The 17,744-nt window shown below is 38.8% G+C and overlaps 1 protein-coding gene across 2 annotated transcripts in view; it reads right to left on the bottom strand.

Moving 5' to 3' along the window:
• SH3TC1 (SH3 domain and tetratricopeptide repeats 1) overlaps positions 1-17,744 on the bottom strand; it is a 773,464-nt gene that overhangs the window by 44,381 nt on the left and 711,339 nt on the right. For both annotated transcript variants that reach the window (XM_044062806.1, XM_044062804.1), the window contains one exon: positions 5,618-5,768. In XM_044062806.1, coding sequence (XP_043918741.1) covers positions 5,618-5,768 — 151 coding nt within the window. The remainder of the gene's footprint in view (positions 1-5,617; positions 5,769-17,744) is intronic.

Here is a 17,744-nt window from a genome sequence, read left to right on the forward strand (position 1 = left end):
TCCATTCAGAGTGTGTTGAGAAAAAAATGTATGCAAAATGCAAGCTAATGTGCATAAAATATGGTACAATCATACAAATTTTAAATATTTGTGTATAAGATGTTCCATTAACAGTCTGAGAAAAGTTTATATTATTCCTGATATGGGATGCTAAGGTACCTAACCACTGTCATAATAGCAACTGCATCTAAATTCAGCAAAGATATTAACTCTAAATGCATTTTTGAAGCTCTTAATGGTTTCTAAATGTTTGGTGTCTGTCGACAGTTGGTTTAGGTCCCAGTCTAGACAAGGCTTTCTTACCTACAGCAGTTTTAAATGTAGGGCATACTAGAGTGAAACTGACGTCCTGCACACTTTTGCGTACATTGCCATTCTCTTTTAAAGGTAGCTTTAATCTTAAAGGGGGCAGAGACCATACTTATCAACCTTGTAAAAAAAGTACTTAGAAGAAAAGTGGTCCTATCAGGCAATGAAAGCTACTTATAATGCTTTTAACAAATTGCAGTGGTATATCTGTGGGTCTGCTAATAGAATGAGCATATTTTATTCTCAACAGCCTGTAATCTATGAGGATTGTGGGCTGAATGCATAAAGAAAAAAGGAAGGCCATATTCAATTTTTGTATTAAAATATTCAACTGCCTTGCTGGTGAAAGGAGGTGATTGATCTTGTAACATAGTTTTAAGTGAGCAATGACTTATTAGTTACAAAATCTGTGTGTAGTAAAGGAAAGGGTAGGGTTGAGTATTAATACAAAATCTGTGTGTAGTAAAGGAAAGGGTAGGGTTGAGTATTATGCAGAGGTACCTCTCTTCAGTGGCATTCGTATTCTGCTCCCATTAAGATCTGTTAATAGAACAGAAGAAATAGTGAAACAGAAACCAGAAGGTTAAATGTAAACAAACAGTGAAATGTATTAAATAATAGAAAAAACAAGCCAACAAATAGATGAGTAACTAAATAAAAGGGCTTACCTATGATAACTCATAGAGCTATGTGTCTCTGCCCGGTAAAACGTATCTAAAAACTACCACTGACTGACAATCCAATGTTATACATTTTGAATGTTACACTGTTTGTACTCATCTAACTCTACTGTTATTAAAAAAGCTTTCAGCACCTGCAAAGATGGCTATAAGGGCAATCACTGGGGATTACAGATTTAACTCATTAGACAAAGTATCAGTTTTTGAGTTGAATATATTTACATACAGAAACCACTAAGTTAATAGTGATAGTACCTTATTCCTATGTCAAGAAATGTATCATTCTGCTTGGTAAATTTAGTGAAACATTTGCCAGCAATCATTTATCTGTGGACAGCTGAGGCTCTTCCAATGTTTGGTGATGGATTTCTTAGCAGAGAAAAATAGCATACGAATAACATTTGATTTTCATATCTCCAGTACTAGACAAGAATGACCAGATCCTACCTTTTTATCTTATCTAGATGACACACATTCCTTATTTGGTCTTGCACATCTTTCTGAATTTTTGACTAGGGGATAATTCCATGTGATATGAATTCTACAAGCCTTAGCACTCTACACTGCCAGTGCCAGTATGTGGGATCTGTTTCCAAAAGAGGGAATGGACATCTTGTGGGAGAATTATTTAACTGACAGTTCCACTCCTTTATCTACATAATACAGATATGTAACTGACACTCACCAGGCTAAACAAGGAGAAGGTTACTGTCAGCTGCCTGTCGGGTGCCAGGATCTGCCACATAACCTAGGCACTCAGGTCACTCCACAACAAGTACAAATATGACTCTTTCATTCTCCATGTTGGTGTGAATGACCTGAGATGTACCTCCCTGGATTACATGAAAAGAGACATGGAAGAGCTCTCCAATCTTGTAGCCCAGGCAGGTATGACCCTAGCCCTGAGTAGCATCCTGCCATCGCCCAGAATGATACCGCAGTACAAGGACAAAATGATTGACTTCAACAATTGGCTAAGCTTCTGGTGTCATTTTAAGAGGATCCAGTATCTGTCTGCCTGGGACAACATGGTCAACAGACCACAATGCTTTGCCAGAGATGGCCTGCACCTGTTGCCCCTGGGTTTTCAGATACTGGCTAAGGCTCTTGCCGCCACTACAGTGCCTTTTTTAGATGAGGTTCAAATGACAAATTCACCACCGTAACAGGAACAGGCAAGCAAAAACTGAGGGTAATGCTACTCTATGCTAGAAGTCTAAATCTCAAAATGCACTCAGTCGAGCCACTCCTTAAAATGGAGAACATCGATAAATGTGCAGTGACTGAGACCTGGTTCAAGGCTCTAGAGAGCACCCCTGCATTACCAGTCTATAACTCATACCACACTTTTCAGTCATCTAACCTGGACCAGAACACCAAAGGCGGAGGTGTGTCCATATTCATTAAGGGTATCCACACTTCCAGGCTAGTTGCATAGCATAATGCATCCGAGGTTATCCAAGTGCAACTAACTCTGGGCAAAACTGCAATCCAAATTGTAGCTTGCTACAGATCCCCCACCATGCCCCAGTATTCCCACTCCTCTTTTCTTGATATACTGGAAAATATTAGGGTTCAACCAAACATCCTAATAATGGGTAATTTTAACTACTCCACCATTAACTGGGAAAACTACTCATGTACCAACTCCTTCACTCAATGCTTTCTGGAATTCATAAATTCCAATGCCCTGGATCAACTTATCCACACCCCCACCAGGGGCAAATATATCCTAGACCTAGTCATTACCAACATGAGTGACCGGTATTCCACATCTGAAATCAACTCCTCGTTGGTCAGATCCAACCATAAGCTAATCAACCTAGATATATGCATCCCGCCCCCACCCACCATTAAGGAAACCAAGGTAAAAAATGTCTGCAAAGCCATCTTAATGCTTCTTAAGACAGAAGTGTGAACTTCATGACACCCATGCAGATAGACAATACAGTTACGACTGCTGAATCCCACACAAATGCATTCTATAAGCACTTACACGAGTGCATGGATCGTGCTATCCCAAACAGAACCAAGATGCTATGCTCCAAAAAACGGAAGCCAATCTGGTGGTCCCCTGCCATAAACAAATTATACAACAGAAGGAAGAAACTGTTGCAAAAGAGAGTAAAATCCCATGCGTGGAGGAGCTCCCTGGTCAGCCTCAGTAAGAAGCTGAGATCCCTTATAAGATCCTCCAAAGCTAGCTACGAAAACAAAATTGCCACTGATTCTATGGACAACCACAAAGCATTCTATAGCTATGTCAAGAATATCAATGGCAACACTCAGATTTGCTCTGAGTTACAGCACAATGGCATGAAAATTACACAACCAACTGATATTGTCAACATCCTGGCAGATATACTTCAGTGCTAACTTTACCCCCCTCTCACCCCCTAAAGGGCCCATATCTATACAAGAAGAATGCAGAGAACCTGTAACCACATCTATGCAGGTAAAAGCTCCACTCTCTAAAACTAAAAACACAGCATCCATGGGACTGGACAACATCCCAGGCTGCATTTTACATGAACTTCAGAACAAACTGTCTCCTCACCGAAGCACCATGTTCAATCATAGTCTCACATCAGGCTTTCTGCCCACTGAATGGTGCACAGCAATAGTTATCCCACTTGACAAAGGGGGAGCCACCACTGATCCTGGGAACTATCGTCCTATTAGCCTGATGAGCCTGGTTTGCAAGGCCATGGAACGTATCATAATGGATCTCATAAACAAAGACACTGGTAGCCTCCAAACTCTGGACTCCACACAGTTTGGGTTTGTGAAAAGCAGATCATGTCTTCTGAAAATGATCGACTTCTCTGAGGCACTCACCAAAGCCGTAGATGAGGGTAAGGTGGCTCACACAGCCTGTCTTGACCTCGCCAAGGCTTTTGACACCATCCCCCATTCTGGAATTATAGTTAAACTCACTAAACTAGGTAGAAATCCCTACTTCACAAGATGGGTTGCCAACTGGATCACTGACAGAGCCCACACTGTAAAAGTTGCAGACTCCAAATCTGACTTCAAAGCAGTGACAAGTGGAGTACCACAGGGTTCAGTCCTGGGACCTCTCCTGTTTGGTATCTACTTCTCTGTAGTACAGGCTAAAACAGAAGGCCTCTGGCTAATGAAGTTTGCAGATGACTGCAAACTAGGAGCCATAGTCGAGTCTCCAAATGATGTGGACATCCTACAGAAGGGCCTCACTGAGACAAATGCCTGGTGTCAGAGGCATGGCCTCAAACTGAATGCCAAAAAGTGCATTGTTGTTCCCTTTGGTAAAAACTCTGTACCCATGAACTACCACATAAACGGCAGTCTACTTAACCCCGAATGTATGATAAGAGACCTTGTGACACAGGTGGGCAGTAGTCTCTCCTTTGATAATCACTTTGCCCCAGTAATCAAGAAATCCTTCTGGGTGGCACACCTCATCACAAAAAGGTTCTCATCCAGGAAAAAAGAGGTCATTGTTCCCCTTTACTCAGCACTCATTAGACCCATTACAGAGTACAACACCTCTTTTGGAATGTACCTCACAAGACATTTGCAGCAGCTGGAAAGGCCACAGAAGTACCTCACAAAGAGGATTACTAGCCTCAAACAGATGCCCTACACTGACCGTCTCAAAAAACTCCAGCTTTACTCTGTAGCATATCACCTAATCCAAGGAGATCTCTGCCTAACATATAAAGCTATGTTAAACCCAGAGCTGTTGGGACATGCTACACCTTAAGAAATACCAATCCCTCCAAGTTACATGGTCTAGGGACCTAAACCTTGTCACCACAACAAACAGTACATGCTGGAGTGATAGATTCCTGTCCCAAAGACTTCCTATACTCTGGAACAAGCTACCCATCTATGTCAAGCAAAGTTCTTCATTAGCACTCTTCAAGAAAAATCTTGATGAATGGATGGGAAATAGGAAATACACCCTGGGGATCACTTCTGTGGCTTTGCTCAGCAGGGGCACAGGAAATTAACTTTCTTGGGTGGCGTAAGCAAGGGAACCATGCTGGCTAGGCTTACTTAGGCCCTTGGGCTGATAGCCTAGTACCTACTTATGAACCTATGAACCTATTTAAGGTCTGTCATCTGCTGAAAAAGATAGGTGTAAGACAAAGAACCAATCCTGGATGAGATTCCAGTCCTCTGCTGAATGTACACACTCATGCACACTGCATGTATACTAATGGGAATCATCTGTGTAATTGGGGGGACTATCAGTTCGCTTACCTATCTTTACAATGAGCAAAAATGAGAACATCCAGTGAAAACCCACATAGACACAAGGAGGACATACAGATGCTGGACAGAGACAACTCAAACAGCAACTAAACCAGAAAACCAAGCACCTTATAAGTCCAGCCTCATATCAAAATAGCTTAGCACAACTCTTCCAAAATCAGATCAGACATGCTGCGCTAAAATAAAACTTATAATTACATTAAGTTATCTAGGTAAAAAAGCAGCACTTTAGTGGCTAGACAGTAAACTGCATGATCAAGCAGATTAATTTCAGGTGGAACATATTTTCTTGGGTATAAATGATAATACAAAAAAAAAATCCAAGAGAAGTTTACTGCTAAAAAACCTGAACTTCAGGCTTGGATTACCTAAAGCAGCACTGACCACGAGTGCTGTTTGAGCATGTTCCAGGCATTCGTTATAGGCCTTTAAACTCAGCAGGAGATGTACAAGCTTATTGCAAAGTCTGAGCTCTGTCTTTGAGTCTTCTGCTTTTACTGCAATAGGAAGTGCCCAGTCCTGAAATTAGAAAGGAAATAATCAGAAGATGTTAACAAAGTCTGACCTGCTAACATTGAGTCATCCAGTTCACCTTATTCTAATTCAGAAAATAACAATAAATATGATTTGTTTGGATTTTATCTATGTGCATAGAAGCTAGATGCTTAAATTAACACGAGCTTGCAGTGTGCCATTAGGGACTGTTTTGCATCATAGAGAAATATGTAATTTCTTCACCATGCCTATGCCTGGGTTCTGATTCAGAAACCCTTATACTTAGTTGCATGGTGTAGTTTAAGTAAGCATCGCGGACAAATTGTCAGGTGGAATTCAAAAATGATAATAGGGCTCAACATTGGTAGTTGCAAGGTAGTGCAACCTGTTTACCGTCAGTATCCTAGACAGCCAATCAAAAAGATTCACAAAACTAGATGCACACAGAAGAGCAGTTGACATTGTGATTCGGGGCATACAAATGAATTCTGTATTCACAATGAAAGAAAATATATTGTATAATGCTGCTGGAGCTGCCCTGCACACCTAAATCAAGTGTCATTTGTCATGGTGAGTATTTTTAATGTAAAACAGAACCTACCAGTTAGATGCTGATCTTATCTATAGGCCATGTCTCCAGCCTGATGTTAGGTAATACCAAGTTACTAAGGGTAACTGGCAGATGGGTGAGACAATGTCACTGTTATGAACCTTGTGACTTTTTGGATTTTTCTGTATTATCATTTATACCCAAAAGAAAAGATTGCACTTTTAACTATCTAGCCAAATATATTGGCTCTGCCTTTACACCTTCTTTATGAATGTGTCTTTCAGCTTTTCCCAGTTAGGGGTCGCCACAGCGGAACTCCGGTCCGCTAATGATTGGTAGTGGATTTTTACGTACTGGGTTACCAGCCCTGATGCACAACCTTCAATGAAGGCACGCCCCATTCATGTATGCCTCCACACAGAAGACGCTCTAGCTGAGAATCGAACGGGACAACGTCTTACTATGAGGCAACAATGCGCTTCTTTATGAATAACATGCTGAATTTCACCTGACCCCTGCAGCTCAGAAAAACATGGTGCCGCTCTGTGGGTTGTTTTTTCCCTTATTCCAGCCCTTGTTCCATATAGCACTTGATATTACTAAATAAATAAAATAAAAAAACAGCATCTAAAGTGCATTTGCAGTATGTTTAACACAGTACCTTTACAAAAACAATGACAATATATAGAAAGATGCCATGGTTAAGTCAAACAAAACAATATTCACATAAATAAAAATATAATCATTTATTATACTAAACAAAACATAACTCCTTAAAACTGAAGAATCTGAGTGTATGCATTCTATGGTCTGCACAAAATATTTAGGAACATTTATAAAACATCGTGCTGCACATCTTAACTGTAAAAAAAAAGTTACACTCTGATTGTTCTAGAATAGATAGAATTCATGAGTTGGTTCAAGTTATAGGTACAGCTTTGAAATTTTCAGTCCCTAACATGAATGATGCTTGTCCCTCACTCCCACCCTCTGGGTAGGCTGAGTCTGTTAAGAAGAATAACTTTTTCCTTTCTTATTTCTAAATGACGGGAGGGATAAACAAACTGTAATAATAAATTTGTTAATGGAATTCAGTGGGCAAAGGATAGCATAACTGATGACATTGGTGACGTCCAAATACAGTGTCTTTATGAGAAAGCCATGTGGATTATTGGGAAGAAATGCTTTCATGGATAAGTACAAATTCAAACTACAGTTAGACTCAAAAAATTGCATAGAAATAGAGTGCAGTTTAGAAAATGTTTTCAGAATCAATTGAACTTTAGTGTAGGCAAAAAACGCTAGGCCCGACCAGATTGCATATGTTCACCATACAATTTAACATTCTGAGATATATTTTTTGTTGCCCCCCCCCCACACACACACACACACCCACACCCAGAGGACCAAGCTCAAAAGCTCCTTTACCTGCATTAGCTCTGTGGTCACAATATAAGGAATTTACTGGAGAAGACAAGAGCCCTGCAGCCCATTCATTCCTGCCAAGGGATCCCCTATGAACTTATCTACTGGTGAGAACAGACAAATGGTAGGAAGTTAGTCAGCTTGCTGATCCTAGAGGTTGGCCTGCTATCAGTCTCATTGGATTACCACCTTGTTGTTCTACCAGCCGGCCTCTGAAGGAAAACATCCCTCCACAGTCTGAATTGTCTCTACTCTCTGGGCAACTTGCACACAACAATGCTGGCTCTACCTGATTTAAAGGGATATTTCTACACAATTAAGGCTTATATTCACAACACAAGCAGAAAGTTATAAATTCAAAGTGAAAAGGGATGTTCATGAAATGGGGGTTCTAGAAATAAGGAGATATTGGGATTTTGGATGCAGATTCTTAAGGAGAATAATAACAACCATACAGAATATTATATTCATAAAGTAGCAGAAAATATTCTAGGAACAAAGCCAGCATGGGAATGGAGAAAGGAGATTGACCCACTAGGGATGACTGCAATTAGGGGTACAGAAAATAGGCAAGAGTGAGTTGGTATTTACTACCGAAAACTGGCAAAGGAACAAAGTTATTGGAGGCAAATAATTTGAAAGAGGAAAGGTAATAGAATGTGATGGGGCCAAAAAGACATTTAGACTACAAGCTAGAGACTGCCTTCATTACTAGGAATTGATATTAGAGTATAGGCAAAGAGAAAAGGCTAGGGAAATCCTAAGTGAAAGACCTAGACATTTCCATTGAATCAAGAACAGAAGCTGTTGTTAAAAAGGGATATTACTAAGGCAAACAAAATATTGCATGACATAGACAAGAATCAATCAGAGGAGGTTAGAAAAGATAGGAAGAGAGATTGGATAAGTAATTTAGAAGGTAACAATGGAAGGACAATATGTATGGCTCCCACATACGCAACAACGATTTTTTGGAAGCGTTTGCATAGTTTTATACCCCAAACAGACTTCAAAGAATTTTTTTTTTCAGGTAGATGGCAAATATAGAGCTGTGATGGAGAAGAAAGAGTTAACTGGAATCATATGTTTTGGGAGTGTAATGAGTTGGCAGATTTTAAAATCTCCCTACAGAGTATTCTGTCAGAAATATTTGGTGAGAAGGAAATTATTCGCTTCAGCTGAGATACTGGCTCTGTAAGGCCTTGTTAAATTTAATTCTGGTGGCTGACAAAAAAGTAATTAGTAGGAAATGGAAATCAAATTCTAAACCAATTGTTTTATACTTTTGAACATTGTAACAGAGATATAGGAATTAGAAGTTGGATATTTAGAAAAGAGAAGGAACAAATTACATAAAAATGAACAGAAATTATGGAAACAATACACGCAGAATAATGTTGAGGAGGAGGAGGAGGAGTGAGGTTTAAGGGAAGGCAGGAATTGAGGAATTTATTGAACTGATCATAGTTATAAAAAAGAACATATGTGATGCATAACGTATATACATGGAAACATTGACATTATTTGTTTTCTCTTATACGAATGCATGCTTGCCTGTGTCTTAAGTGACAATTTAATAAAGGCTCAAGCCCACTGAGTAAAGATACTTAATGTAACCGCTAGGTATCACCAATGTGGTATGCCAGAGGCAACTCCCTCCACCTAAGACAGGGGATTTGGCAGCAGCTGCTCATTCCCATATACCCCCACCAGCTCCTAAATGCAATCGGGCAGTTGTTCAAATTTGGGCCTCCTGAAACATTGTCAGGGTTTTAACTATGTATGCTGTGGAGCTGGCTTAGACAAATTTCATCCTGATCCCTAGTTTCCCAAGTTACTGACTTAATAGTCCATTGTTGAATGAGTGTATCCAAATTATTTCTGCTGGATGCTCTTTGTGGTGCTGGAATAGTTAGTAAATAAGATATGTTCTTGTCTTTCCTTCTTAGGTCTATTTCTAAATTGAACTTTCTAAAAGCAAGGAACACTGCATTAAAAAAATGTCTAGTGGCTAAATCAGTAGTCTTTAACAATGAGTTATATTCCCTGTTACAATAACATGTTAACTTCATATACTGTATATGAAATAGCATGCATTACATTGCACTAATCACATTAAATAAACCTAATGCCATATTAAATTGTCATAGGCAATTTACCTAAAGATAATACTTTTGAAGAATTTTGGAAAGGTATTTTAAATAAATACAAATTCTCAATCCACAAAATGATGGCGCAGTAGTGTAGTGGATCCAAGTCGGACTTTTCTGGTTAACAAATATGTTAAATAAATAAAAATAAATAGTTCTGTCATATAGTATATATATATATATATATATATATATATATATATATATATATATATATATATATATATATAAATACAGAGAGAGAGAGAGAGAGATGTTTTGTTTCTTCAACAGTCTTCCATATCTTATAGGTTCATAGGTTCATAAGTAAGTACTAGGCTATCGGCCCAAGGGCCTATGTAAGCCTAGCCAACAGGGTTCCCTGGCTTACACCACCCAATAAAGTTATTTTCCTGTGCCACTGTTGAGCAGAGACACAGAATTGATCCCCGGGGTGTATTTCCTATTTCCCATCCACTTAGGTAGCCTGTTCTAGAGTATGGGAAGTCTCTGGGACAGGAATCTATCCCTCATGTCCTGTTTATTGTGGTGACAAGGTTTAGGTCCCTAGAGTGCATAGCTCAGAGCGATTGTGATTTCTTTAGGTGTAGCATGTCCAACAGCTCTGGGTCTGACATAGCTTTATATGTTAGGCAGAGATCACTTCAGAGTAGGTGATATGCTACAGAGTAAAGCTGGAGTTTTTTTTGACGGTCAGTGTAGGACATTTGTTTGAGGCCAGTAATCCTCTTTGTGAGGTATTTCTGTGGCCTTTCCAGCTGCTGCAGATGTCTTGTGAGGTACATTCCAAAAGGGGCATTGTACTCTATAATGGGTCTAATGAGTGTTGAGTAGAGAGGAACAATGACCTCTTTTTTCCTGGATGAGAACCCTTTTATGATGAGGTGTGCCATGTGGAAGGACTTCCTGACTACTGTGTCGATGTGACTATCAAACGAGAGACTACTGTCCACCTCGGTCCCAAGGTCTCATCACACATTTGTTGTTAAGTAGATTGCTGCCTATGTGGTAGTTCATGGGTACAGAGTTTTTACCAAAGGGGATGACAATGCACTTTTTGGCTTTGAGCTTGAGGCCATGGCTCTGACACCAGGCATCTGTCTCAGCGAGGCTCTTCTGTAGGATGTCCACATCATTTGGGGACTTGACTATGGCTCCTAGTTTGCAGTCATCTGTGAACTTCATTAGCCAGAGGCCTTCTGTGTTAGCCTGTACTTCAGAGAAGTAGATACCAAACAGGAGAGGTCCCAGGATGGGACCCTGTGGTACTCCACTTGTCACTGCTTTGAGGTCAGATTTGGAGTCTGCAACTTATAAAGTGTGGGTTCTGTCAGTGAGCCAGTTGGCAATCCATCTTGTGATGTAGGGATTTATACCTAGTTTAGTGAGGTTAGCTATAATTCCAGAATGGGGGATGGTGTAGAAAGCCTTTGCGAGGTCAAGATAGGCTGTGTGAACCAACTTACCCTCATCAACGGCTTTGGTTACTGCCTCACAGAAGTCGATCAGGTTCAGGAGGCATGATCTGCCTTTCACAAACCCGAACTGGGTGGGATCCAGAGTTTGGAGGTTACCAATGTCTTTGTTAATGAGTTCCATGATGATACATTCTATGGCCTTGCAGACCAGGTTCATCAGGCTAATAGGTCGATAGTTCCCAGGATCAGTGGTGGCTTCCCCTTTGTGGAGTGGGATAACTGTTGCTGTGCGCCATTCAGTGGGCACAAAGCCTGATGCAAGGATATTACTGAACATGGTGCTTAAGTAGGGAGGCAGATCCTTCTGAAGTACATGTAAAACACAGCCTGGGATGTTGTTCGGTCCCATGGGTGATGTGTTTTTGGCTTTAGGGGGTGCAGCTTTTACCTGCGTAGTTTCGATTACAGAGACTCTGCATTCTTCCTGTATAGATATGGGCCCTTTAGGGGGTGGGGGTGGGGGTAAAGTTAGCACTGAACCTATCTGCCAGGATGTTGGCAATATCAGTTTACTCTGTAATTTTCGTGCCGTTGTGCTGTAACTCAGAGCAGATCTGGGATTTGCCATTGAGATTGTTGACATAGCTATAGAATGCTTTGTGGTTGTCCTTAGAATTAGTGGTGATTTTGTTTTTGTAGCTAGCTTTGGAGGGTCTTATAAGGGATCTCAGCTTCTTACTGAGGCTGACCAGGGAGCTCCTCCACTCATGGGATTTTACTCTCTTTTGCAACAGTTTCTTCCTTCTGTTGTACAGTTTGTTTATGGCAGGGGACCACCAGATTGGCTTCCTTTTTTTGGAGGATAGCGTCTTGGTTCTGTTTGGGATAGCACAATCCATGCACTCATGTAAGTGCTTATAGAGTGCATTTGTGCAGGATTCAGCAGTTGTAACTGTATTTTCCATCTGCATGGGTGTCATGACGTTCACCACTTCTGTCTTAAAAAGCATGAAATTGGCTTTGGAGAAAATTTTTACCAAGGTTTCCTTAATGGGGAGTGGGGGTGGGATGTGGATAATAAAGGGTGATTAGCCTATGGTTGGATCGGACCAAGGAGTTGACTTTAGGTGTGGAACACCGGTCACTCATGTTGGTAATGACTAGGTGTACTTTTATGCAAATGATCCTTGAGTTAGATAACACACAAGCTGTAAAAAACAGCTATACCAACTGAAAACATGCCAGAAAAAAGGGGGAGGTAGGACAAAACTGTTTCAACAGAGATCTAAGCAACAATTAACAGTACAAACTCTAAAACCAAAACAATATATACTCAGCTCTGTATATTTGCAGATAGATTGGAAAGCAGTCTCTCAGAACAGGGAGACAACAGTTTCAACAGAGATCTAAGCAACAATTAACAGTACAAACTCTAAAACCAAAAAAATATACTCAGCTCTGTATATTTGCAGATCGATTGGAAAGCACTCTCTCAGAACAGGGAGACAACAGTTTCAACAGAGATCTAAGCAGCAATTAACAATACAAACTCTAAAATAAAAAATATATATACTTAGCTCTGTATATTTGCAAATAGATTGGAAGGCAGTCTCTCAGAAGACAGGTTCCAGCAATTAAATGCAGGCTGTTACTAACAGGTCTAATTTTATGCAAGTGATCCTTAAGTTAGATAACACACAAGCTGTAAAAACAGCTATACCAACTGAAGACACGACAGAAAATAGGGGGAGGTAGGACAAAACTGTTTCAACAGAGATCTAAGCAACAATTAACAGTAGAAACTCTAAAACCAAAAAAAAAATTCAGTTCTGTATATTAGCAGATAGATTGGAAAGCAGTCTCTCCGAACAGGGAGACAACAGTTTCAACAGAGATCTAAGCAACAATTAACAGTACAAACTCTAAACCCAAAAACATATACTCAGCTCTGTATATTTGCAGATAGATTGGAATGCAGTCTCTCAGAACACAGGTTCCAGCAATTAAATGCAGGCTGTTAGTAACAGGTGTAATTTTATGCAAGTGATCCTTGAGTTAGATAACACACAAGCTGTAAAAAACAATTATACCAACTGAAGACGCAGCAGAAAATAGGGGGAGGTAGGACAAAACTGTTTCAACAGAGATCTAGGCAACAATTAACAGTACAAACTCTTAAACCAAAAAAATATACTCAGCTCTGTATATTTGCAAGTAGATTGAAAGGCAGACTCACAAAACACAGTTTCCAGCAATTAAATGCAGACTGTTACTAACAGGTATAATTTTATGCAAGTGATCCTTGAGTTAGATAACACACAAGCTGTAAAAACAGTTATACCAACTGAAGACATTGCAGAAAACAGTGGGAGGTAGGACAAAACTGTTTCAACAGAGATCTAAGCAACAATCAACAGTACAAACTCTAAAACTAAAAAAATCTGGAAAATATGAGACTGTTTACAGTGGACATCTGAGCTTTGTTTGGAATAGTTCTTGTTGCATGTGGAAACAGCGTTTGAGGAGTTTTTCTGTGTAGTTCCTGACTATTACAGTTCTTCCATTCTCTTGCAGCAAGACTAAAACATTTTCTCTTCAAAGACACCTCTAGCACCTTTTACACAAATGGGAGCAATTAACTAACTCTATGACCTTCCCATTCATCTTCAAGTCATACATGTACACTAGTGTTTGAATAGACTTACCCAGTTTGAACACACACACGCACACACACACACACACACACACACACACACACACACACACACACACACACACACACACACACACACACACACACACACGCACACACACACACAATTTAAGATGTATATATACTGTACACTAAAGCAAATGATTTCTGTCATACTTTTTTCTCTCCCTACTGGTGACGGCATCTTTTTATCTCTCTAATTTATTTCTCTCCTAATGATACTTTCTTATCTCTTTCCTTGTGTTTTCAAATACTGTTATACATCTACTGACTCTCTATAATTTCCACATCACACCGAATGCAGGAATAGCCGTTTTGTATTCTGTACTTTATTGTATTTTCTATTTTATGCTCCTGAGCTGAACCTATAATCAGTTCAAAGGGAAAGGTGTTCTACCCTGGTTAAAAAATTTAAATAAATAAATATCACACTTCTGGTTGCTGTTCTTGTTTGAACTTCAGTCTCTGTGTTTTTGTCTTTTTCAGATGTCTGCAGTTCCTATCTATATTCTACAAGAGCATCATATCTTGCCTGTACTGTTTTATCAACCACTTCAGCTTCAGTCTGTAGAGTTTTTCATGACTTTTGCATCCTGACCCTGTCTTTATTTTCCTTCATTTTGTTTTCTTTCTCTTATAATGCCTTTCCGTTATTTACTTCCCTTTGTTCTGATTTTCAGGGATCAGATAATGCATGTAATTTGTTGTTTAAACATCCCCATATTAACAATTGGGCTGCGAAGAGATGGCATTGCTAACTTAGAGTATTCCTATAATCCAAATCTATCAGATGTTAATCCTCATAGTTCTAGCAGAGTTCTTTCTTGTTAGGTTTTCCACTTTTTGGATGTTCTCTGCACTTATCTACTGGGCTGCAAATGATGTGGCCTGAACAATATATGCCTGTATTCCCACTCACTCACTGATACATTAACAGATACTCTGGTTTCTTAACTGTTGTGAGCCATGGAACTGCTGTTTCAAGAAGAACCTTTTTAGCTTGTAAACCTCTTCAGAGTATCACTCTTCTTCTCCATCTCTTATCGTCATTTCTAATGTCACATATCTCATGAAATAACTACATACACTATGAAAACATTTTACTGTTTATTGAAAATGTTTGTATTGAATTATTTCTCTTATGTATGCTTATTATGTTTTTTCTCCATTTTAATTTTTTTCTGATAAAATGTATTTCGGTACTTACGTATTATCGCAACCACATTTTTGCGGTTGTGAATCGTGCATTGTTGAATCCAGACGAGCACATGAAGCACTGTAAAATGTTCAGACTCCTCATTGCTGGTAAAAAAAAAACCTGTGGACTACTTTCAGGGACAGCAAAACTTTCCAAATTCCTCTTCTGGTTTGCCGTGCATTACAGACGCACACTTGAATTGCCATCCATGCTCTCTTATTGATGAATGGAAAATGTGAACCGTCACGAACAAGGAAAACGCACACACAGGAAGGAGGTTTTTTTTTGGAAAGCAATACTTTCTTTAAAAAAATGTAAACATACTGTATGCACAATAACCATTGCAATGTGAAAGATCAGGGATAGTAATGCTTGTAAAAAGTCAGGGTTGATGATGTTGATAGGCAACTGTGGGTTCCTGATTACACATAGTAAGAACGGTAAAGAAAACATGTTACTGGATGATGAAGTGCTTCTTCTTGTCATTTGTAGAATGTGGCTGGTTTTTAATTTGGACCTGAACATATGTTTACAAACTGATAAAAAAAAAAAAAGTGAAGTAAAACCATTATTCCTGTGGCTGTGCCTTTCTATATTGTGGAAAGTGGTTAGCAATTGCAGACAGTAAGACAGCAGCCCTGACAGTTGAAGCGTGTATGCACTTTACTGCCAGCTACATGACATGCTGGCGGCAAAGTGCATACCGAAACAGCAACATTAACTTTATCATTTTTTAATGATAACCCTGCCCAAAACAACCTTCATTGTACAAGGAAACCCATTGTCTGACACTGTGACACCATTAACATTTAGATGTAAACATCGGGAAGCAACCATTATTATCGCAAAAATGTGGTTGCGATAATACTTAAGTACCTGTATTTCATTGTATGTATACACTGTAACCCGTTGACACTGTTAACACTAAAATTGTAAAATTGTGGAGCTTTTCTCTCCAGGCCTCCACTGAAAAAGAGCTACTTAGCTCAGTCAAACTAACCCCGTCAGCAAATGTAAAATAAAATAAAATAAATACACTAATCATAGTTGCACTTTTTAGGTCAGTCAGTTTACTTTAGAGAATATGGAATAATAATCCAGCTGTATAAAATATATAACTTTGTTGAATTTACTCATCTCCATGGATGATCTTGCACTGGATATTCAATTGTCTCATTAGTCAGATTGATGTTGTGCTATGCACTGCAGATATCATAATCTGTACCTCTAGTTTTTATATGAATTGACATTCTTGACCATCTCATTACATATCTTGATTTTTAAATCACTTACATATTCTTTGAAGTTATTCATATATATTCAAAATCAATTGTCATCTCATTTGATTGAGAAATATTGCTCTGTCAGCTTTGAGTATCAAATCTTACACAGAATGTATTTCTTTCTTGAAAGAAAAATGAGCCTGTGATTTTGCTTAGACCATCCTTAGACTGAAACATATTTTAATAACTGCATTGCTAAGTTAGTGTCAGTGCATCTCTGAAATTCTTTTATTTTTTTTCCTTCTGTCATTGCTAATTGTAGCATTATTCAATGAGCCCCTTGTTAGTTTTCTTGCATTTCTACGTTTCTCAACTAAAAATGCTGTACTTAACATATTTGCTATGTGTTGGTTCAGAGGATTAAGCAGCAGGTAACAATCTGTTTCCTGTAGTTCAGTGATGCAAGTTTAATTCTCTCAGCCTTCTCTGCCTAACTGTGGTACTCTTAGCAAGGCATTTAACCAGACACTGCTTCTGGGCTGAGTGTGGAAAAGGTATATGGAGATCAGTAATCTTCTCAGGGAAAGAAATACAACTAAATAAATATTGCTTTGCCTTGTGTGTATTTCATTATTCCTTAGATTATGCTGCAGTTCTACCATCTAGAAAGTATCTCATACTAAGACTTTTTAAGTATACTTTACAAGATGTTTTCATCCGTTAACATAGACATATATATCCATGGTATTTCCCACATTTATACACTGTTGATTACATTTCTATTTTTATCTTAACTTATATCAGCATCTGTAAATGCTATTAATCCATAGGGAGCTATTCTGTTATGCTGAAGGATTTATACTGATCTAATTGTAATTTATATGCAATGTAACTGGATTATTCATGTTATAGTATTTTAGGAGTGCTGCCTTGCTTTGTGTGTATTGCACCTACCATTTCATTATTCCTTAGATTAAGCTGCATTTCTACCATCTTGGAAATATTTCACACTAAGACTTATTGAGTATACTTTACAAATTTTTAGGTCTGTTTAACATACAAATACATGTTCATGGAATTATTAGGCCATCCTTAGACTGAAACATATTTTAACAACTGCATTGCTAAGTCAGTGTCAGTGCACTGTTAATTATATTTCTATTTTTATCTTAACTTTTTGGTCATCTGTAAATGCTATTAATCCATAGGGAGTTGTTCTGTTCTGTTGAATGATTTATACTGTTCTGATTGTCATTTACGTGTGATGTAACTAGATTATTTATATTAAATTTTTCTTAAAACTGCTGCATTTTTTAAATAGCT

This window comes from Protopterus annectens, chromosome 2.part1, assembly GCF_019279795.1.
Source record: "Protopterus annectens isolate FY-2018-M chromosome 2.part1, PAN1.0, whole genome shotgun sequence".
Taxonomy (NCBI): domain Eukaryota; kingdom Metazoa; phylum Chordata; order Ceratodontiformes; family Protopteridae; genus Protopterus; species Protopterus annectens.